A 7,448-nucleotide genomic window follows, 5' to 3' on the forward strand; every position below is an offset into this window, starting at 1 on the left:
TGTGTTGAGATTGCTGCTCTCTAATACAGCAGGAGTTTAAGATATTTCCATCTGGGCTAGATTCCATCACCCATCCTCATGCTGAGCATACCTTATTCAACAATTAGTTCCACTGACTGCAGCTCAACATGAATAGGAGCAATGGAATCCATCCCTCTCAGTATTAAATGCAGCCTGCTAAGTGTGAGCAGGGCAAAGCTGCTAACTGAATTCTACTCTAATGCCGTATAAAACTTCATGTACTACTGGTAATATTTGACTTACTGGTACAACAATCTTCACCTTTTAAAAGCTGATGGCCTTCTGAAACATAGTTACAGCCTCCTCTGTGGTTTACAGCACTTCAACTTTTACCTTAAACATAGTCCAACATAACAAAGAACCCAACTTTTAAAATTTTCAGAGCAAGACTTACTTGCCTCTTATTTTTCCATGAAGTAGTGCCATGTCTGTTCCTCAGAATTCTCACATTCATCTTCTAATCAAATGTATCCACACACTCTAAGAATTTAAGGTTTTTTCTCTCCCTTTTCTTTTGCCAAAACATGTTCTGGGCCCTCTGCCTGAAAAGACAATTCTGTTAATTTCAGATAAACTCACAATCAGCTGTTTCCCCAGCCTCTATCCTCTGAAAAAGAAAAGAGAAATCAATCAGTTCTTGTTGATAATAAGCTCTTCTTGTCCACATGCTGCTTCTGCTGAGAGGGCACACACACTTGTGAATATGGTCTCAGATTTAACAATACCTGTCAGTTGTGTATAGGATGAGTCTATACATGTTTGTCAATGTAGGAAGTACAATCTGCTGCTGCCTTCCCAGTTTCCTTTTCAATCACATCCTGAAAAATATTATATCAAGTATGAATGTAGAATAGGTTAAGGGCAATAGCTCTTACAGAAACTTTGCAAATTCTCTGCTGAATGCTTGTTGATCCACACTCTCTGTATCTGTACTTCCAAAGCAGTGCCCAAACAATCCAAACACACAACCTGAGACAGCTCTGAATAGCTAGTGCAGCACCAGTACCCTTAACACAGCACCCAAACTGGAAACTCAGGAGGGACCTAATTTTTACTGAAATTATGAGTTATAGCCCCAGAGGCTTCCAAAGAGGTTTAACATGGAATCCTTGTAAATGCTTGCCATAAGCAGTACGTAGAGTTGCCTGCTCTCAGAGTGAGGAATGCACTTAAGGTCTCCAAGTGGAGATTATTCTGAGCTTCATCCTCTCCACTGTGGCCACACAAAACCGAGAAGAGCATCTCAGCACTTGTTCTTTGCAAGGATGTTTTTTCAGCCTCATTGCACATGGCAACATCTTTCTGGAAAAAACTGTCTTTGGGAATTACACTGGGAAGTGGCTGTTAGTGGTGACAGCAGCAGGGAATCACAGAATCAGAAATGTTAGGATTGGATGGGATGTCTGAAGATCAGCATGTCCAAGCCTAAAGGAAGGTATCCTCAGGGGCACCTTTACTGGAAAACCACTGTGTGGAATTCACTGTGTGGTCACAGGTCTGCTGACCTTTTCACTTGGAGGAATTGATGCACTTCATTCATTGCCCACATTCATGGGCAATTATTGGCAAACTCTTCATAGTGCACGTCCAAGGCCCATTATTTGTTACCACTTTGCCCAAGGTAACCCCTACTCATTCAATCCCTGAGTGCCTTTTTCTAAGGCACTTATAAGCTAGAAATACACAGAGGCAGAATAGGATACAATACTGAATAAAATTACCTTTTTCCAAAAATTCAGCCAATGGTCTGGAGAGAGTTTAAATGGTTTGAATGGTTTATCACTGCTAGCACCAAGCCTTGATATCGCATTTCACCTGTCCAGTTGTTACAGCATAAAACTCTTTCTCATTTAAACTTACTTTACATTATTGTATACCTTGAACTATTTTGAACACAAATTATTTTTGCTTTGTTAGCTATTCAATAAAATTTAAAATCAGCTACCTTTATTTCTTCTGGATCAGAGAACTTCTGTAATAACATTGAAGTGTCTCCACAAATTTGCCACTCTGCCTCTCAGAAACAGCTGGGAGATACATTTCTAGATGTGTAGAGGTGGTCAGTAGCTGATCTCCCTCCTTGGGACATATTGCTTTTCAGCACTGAGTACAGTGAAAAAATGAATTTCTACAGAGTTCAAAACATACTGTTTTATCTTGAAATAAAACTTTTATTTTTTAGGGATACTGACAGAATCCTACTTACAGTTATTATCTTGGTCTGTATTCAAACATATTTAGCTAAGTAGAAAATGGGGGCTGCAGATTAGGAATTTTTGCCAAAAAAATGAATCATGTAAAAGAAGCCACCATCATGACAGCCCATCTGAAAAGTCATATTCACAGGGACTGGGGATTGATCGTTGATTGATGTTTTTTACCTTTTGAGATTCTGTCAGTCCCACTGAAGACAGAGCTTTGCTGCTGATTTTGAATGAGCTGAAATTTCACCAACGCTTATAACTGCAGAAGAGAGATTAATTTTAGCCTGTGGGACATTAAATATATGCAGTACTATTTTAATCATTAAGTCAGTGAACTCACATAGTTGAATGACTGAATTCCTCTGAGAAGAACCTATTTTCTCATCTCAAATGGTACTCAAAAACAAAGCAAAAACTCTGGCACCCTTGAGAGACGTTACCAAAACCCATCGCATTTCCCCAAGCTCCAAACTCTCCCACTGCTAGAAATAAATCGCGCCAGCCATCCAACTGCAGCGCAACCGCAGCGAAACGCCACGGCACGGAGCGAGGTCCATCCCTCCAAAGGTTTCCGAGTGCAGCTGAGCAGAGCTGGCAGAGGAGCCCGGAATGCCAGCGTTCGCAGGGACTCCCGAGGGCAGGCGCACCGCGGGCACGGCCGCGCCTCCCGCTGCCACGGGTCCGCAGCGCCACCGGGTGGCCGCCGCCCGCCCGTCCCGCCGCCCGCGCTGTCCCCGCGGTGTCCCCGCGGTGTCCCCTCTGCCCCGCACGGTCCCGGGTCTCCGCGGTGCTCCCGCGTCCCCTGCGCCCCGCCCGGTCCCGGCTCTCCGCGGTGTTCCCTGGAGCCGCCCGCCCCCACGAACGCCCCCGCAGTAATTACCCGTGTGGCCGCAGAGCCGCGCTCAGACCTGTCCAGGGGCTGGCGCTTCCTCCCGTGAGGGACCAGCACAGCCATCCCCGGTGCGTGCGGGGACGGCGGGGCGCGCCGCTGTGCCCCCGGGCGAGCGGCCGGCAGCACCGGGCACCTGCGGGCATCGGGGCGCCTGCTCTCCCTGGCGCGGCGGCAGGGCGGGCTACTGGGAAAGGAAAAAAAAAAACCAAACAAAAACAAAACCAACAAAATCAAAACGGGGAAAACGTAGCCCTGCGCGCCTCCGAGCGCCCGGGCTGCCGCTGCCCCGGCCCCAGCGGGACACGGCGCCCCCCCCGCCGCCCCGGCCCCCGACCCGCCCGGCCGCGCCCCCCGACCCGCCCCGTCCCGACCCGCCGCGCCGGGGGCTCGGCCATAAATACGGCCCCGAGTGGCGCTCCCGGACCGGCGCGGCTGGGGAGGGGGTCGGGGCAGCAGCCGGCGCTGGTGGCCTCGCCTGGGAGAGGCTGCGACGGTCTCGGCTCTGCGCACCCACCCGGCCGCAGAGCAGCCCGGTCGAAGGCCCCTCCATTCTGAGCCCCTCGCTGTCCCCTCTGGCCCAGCCGCTGTCCCCTTGCTGCCCCCATGGACTTACTGGGCCCCATGGAGATGACGGAGGGCTCCCTCTGCTCCTTCACAGCCGCCGATGACTTCTACGACGACCCGTGCTTCAACACGTCAGACATGCACTTCTTCGAGGACCTGGACCCCCGGCTGGTGCACGTCGGGGGTCTGCTGAAGCCCGAGGAGCACCCGCACCACCACGGGCACCACCACGGGCACGAGGAGGAGCACGTCCGGGCGCCCAGCGGGCACCACCAGGCCGGCCGCTGCCTGCTGTGGGCCTGCAAGGCGTGCAAGAGGAAGACCACCAACGCCGACCGCCGAAAGGCCGCCACCATGAGGGAGCGCCGGCGGCTCAGCAAGGTCAACGAGGCCTTCGAGACCCTCAAGCGCTGCACCTCCACCAACCCCAACCAGCGCCTGCCCAAGGTGGAGATCCTGCGCAACGCCATCCGCTACATCGAGAGCCTGCAGGCCCTGCTGCGGGAGCAGGAGGACGCTTACTACCCGGTGCTGGAGCACTACAGCGGGGAATCGGACGCCTCCAGCCCCCGCTCCAACTGCTCCGATGGCATGGTGAGTGCCCCAGGGAGGACTGCCTGCCACCAAGGTGCCCTGGATGCTGTTGGTCCAGATCTGAGCAGGGCAAGTCACCTCTTCCCGCCCTTCCCATAGCAGCTGCCTTCTGCACTTGCCCAGGCAGATGACAAAGTCCTTCCTTGTGCCTTGAGCACCCGCAGCAAAGGGAGGTGGGGTCCCCACATGGCAGGATCTGAGGGAAAGAAGAATCTCTTATGCACTTCATTCCCTGGGATAAGAAGTTAGGCAGGTTCCCAATATCCTGGAGGAGCCAGGGCAAAGCTGCTGGGGAAGGACTTTGCAAAGTGCCTGAAATGGGCACCTGGGGCCATTACCTGTGCTCCCATAGCTCCTGAGGCACCTCTGTTTCCTTCTTCTAATGTATCATTACCTTTGAATCCTCCAAGGATTGCAGAAAGCAAGGGCCCCCTAGGACATGGTAGTTACAGGGGAATGGGTAAGAGTCTGGGTTTTGTTTTCTGCCATTCATGATGACAACAGCAAGAGGGTCTAAGCAACAAGAATTGTTTTTCTTGATGCTTAAGAAAATGATGCTCCATTTCTCTTCCCACTCATGTCATCCTCTCCATAGATATTTACAAGCAATAGGAAGGAGAATCCAGGGTTTCAGTCCTGTTTGTTGCATTATGGGCATGGGAGAAAAAGGGTGGGTGCCAGAGAGGCTGTCTCATCCCCACATCTTTTAGCTGGGGCTTGTAGGTTCAGCCTCTGGTCTGACTCTGGGCTGGTGGGATGTGGTGATCAGAGTCCAGGACAGCTCTCTGGATAGGCCATGAACTGCACTTTTAGATCAGAGGTTGCTTTTTGTGCTCCGGTGGGGATAATCGTTACAGGGTTGAGTATCTCTGATTATGAGATACCTAACAGATTGGAGAGATTTACACAAATGAGTCCTCTCCAGCTAATTCCTTTTAATAGAGGCATTCCATTGTGGATTAAAGTATTGGAAACAAATACATTAGTCATAAGACAAATGTTCTAGAGCGTTTTCTATATGAAATGGAAATGGGAAGAGAAACTGAAGGAAATACAAAGGGACAAGTTAGACAGAGGCTTTTAAAGAGGAATTCACGTTTAGAAAAATCTTCAAAAACGAAATTAAAAAGACATAATTCCCCTTTCGGTTTCCCTGTTGTAAACTAAAGATACATGAAGGGCTGTATCTGATCAGAAATGCTGGAAAGCTTCATCTCATCTGTAAAACTGCAGCATTCGATGCAATAGCGGTAACTTTCCTGTGGAACAGCTGTGCCACATAAAATATTCTGGGGTGGAGCCCTTCTAGCCAAGTTATGTTCTTCCTTACTCAAAGAATCTACAACTTGCTGGCATTTCAGCCAGGACTGGAATGACGGCACAGACCAGAGGCTGAAATACGAAATTAGATGATTGCTGGGGTTTGAGTAGGAGTCTGACCTCGCTGGGATTTCTCTCCCTCCAGATGGAGTACAGCGGGCCTCCGTGCAGCTCTCGCAGAAGGAACAGCTACGACAGCAGCTACTACACAGAGTCCCCCAATGGTGAGTACGTGCCCTAAGGGCGGCGTGAAACACCGAGACAGAGGCAGGCAGAGCAGCACCTTCCCTGTGCCTGCTCTGTGTCCAGCTGGGCTCAGAGGAACCTGCCTTTCCAGCCAGTGGGCCATTGCTGCTGGTAGAGGCACTGGATTTCCTTTAGGTGTATTTGCAAATAAAGGGATGTGTTATAGCTGTATTTCCTATTTTGCAAATCTAACAGTTGGCTAAAAGTATGTTGTTCTCTGCAACTAATTTCAGCATTTAACCATATTCTACATGAAGACTTCTTACTCTATCATTGATTCAAATTGGAGTAATTTATGATTGATTTCAAATCTGTTCTTCCCTTTCTATGGACTCAGTGAGGCCTTGGATCCTCCCTGTCCCCAGAGCAGCACACTATGGTCGGGCCTGTCTTCCATTTTGAAATGACAGTCTCTTTTCTGATAATTGATAATTTTCTGATAATCCTTCACCACTATTCATTTCCTCTGAGTCCTCACATGCTCACAACTGTGTACTGCCCACTGATGTTAAGTACATATTTGATAATCTGAGTGCCCTTTTGTCTGTTTTTTAGATCCAAAGCATGGGAAAAGTTCTGTTGTTTCCAGTCTCGATTGCCTCTCAAGCATTGTAGAGAGGATTTCCACAGATAATTCCACGTGCCCTGTACTGCCTGCAGTGGAAACTGTCGCTGAGGGGAGTCCCTGTTCCCCTCCAGAAGGAGTGAGTCTGAGTGATAGTGGTGCCCAAATCCCTTCCCCCACCAACTGCACCCCACTTCCCCAGGAGAACAGCAGCAGCAACCCCATCTACCAAGTGCTATAAGGACCCCTCCAGCTGGACTGCACCGAAAACAATCTGCTCGTTTGGCCTCGCTCAAGACCTGCCTTCCAAGGCTGAAAAGACTTCTTAAGACTTGTTCCAGTTTTAAAATACCACTGAAAATTCCTTCAACTATATAACTTTGCAAACTTGTATCACTTCAAAGTACACATAGCTATTTATTGGTTGTTAAACTAAAGTTATTTAAGACGTCTAGAGATAAAATTGTATACCGTGAAATGGCCAATGTTTAATCTGGGCTGTGGGGAATAGGAAGTTGGCTCTTGAATGTGGAGGAAAATAGAAATCTGCAGCACTAGTGGCATGACAGATCCTTCCTATTACTCCTATTCTGGCCAAAATAAGGTTGTGGACCATTTTTTTATAAAACTTTTGTATAATTGTAAATAAGAGTTGCTTTCCAAAAAAAAAAAAAAAAAAAGAAAGGAAAAAATAGCAAAACAAATAAATTTGAAAAAAAGAAAAAACAAAACTTAAAAAGGGGAAAAATTTAAAAATATTTAATATTGCTTGGTTTGTTGTGTCAAACTTTAACTTTATATATTTATACGATGTGGTTGCCAAGAATGTTTTCAACAGTATTCTAAATAAAGACCCTTATTTATAAAATCTGTGGTGTTATCTTGACTTTCATTAGGGCTTCTAGAATTACTAGTGTGTTTAGGAGTGGTATTAGATCTCTGCCTTGGCAGGAAGAAGATACAGGCTCTGATTCAGCAAAGAAATTAAGAACATACTTCAGTGGCACTGCTTTGCATAAATATGCTGCTGAGAAGGGGGTCT

At 48.1% G+C, this 7,448-nt stretch overlaps 1 protein-coding gene across 1 annotated transcript; it reads left to right on the forward strand.

Moving 5' to 3' along the window:
- Window positions 1–3,555: 3,555 nt before the first annotated feature.
- Window positions 3,556–7,089, forward strand: MYOD1 (myogenic differentiation 1). Its single transcript, XM_063397320.1, has 3 exons — window positions 3,556–4,275; window positions 5,741–5,819; window positions 6,397–7,089. The coding sequence occupies exons 1-3, from the start codon at window positions 3,721–3,723 to the stop codon at window positions 6,645–6,647; spliced, it is 885 nt and encodes a 294-aa protein (XP_063253390.1). The 5' UTR covers window positions 3,556–3,720; the 3' UTR covers window positions 6,648–7,089.
- The last annotated feature ends 359 nt before the right edge of the window (window positions 7,090–7,448 follow it).

The sequence above is a fragment of the Prinia subflava genome, chromosome 5, assembly GCF_021018805.1.
Source record: "Prinia subflava isolate CZ2003 ecotype Zambia chromosome 5, Cam_Psub_1.2, whole genome shotgun sequence".
NCBI lineage: Eukaryota > Metazoa > Chordata > Aves > Passeriformes > Cisticolidae > Prinia > Prinia subflava.

What these genes read in the sequence shown, in the direction of transcription:
- MYOD1 (XM_063397320.1), top strand. Translation starts at nt 3,721, where the DNA reads ATGGACTTACTGGGCCCCATGGAGATGACGGAGGGCTCCCTCTGCTCC. An exon ending in CCAACTGCTCCGATGGCATG is followed by an intron (nt 4,276 to 5,740) that starts GTGAGTGCCCCA and finishes CTCTCCCTCCAG; the next exon opens with ATGGAGTACAGCGGGCCTCC. An exon ending in CTACACAGAGTCCCCCAATG is followed by an intron (nt 5,820 to 6,396) that starts GTGAGTACGTGC and finishes TCTGTTTTTTAG; the next exon opens with ATCCAAAGCATGGGAAAAGT.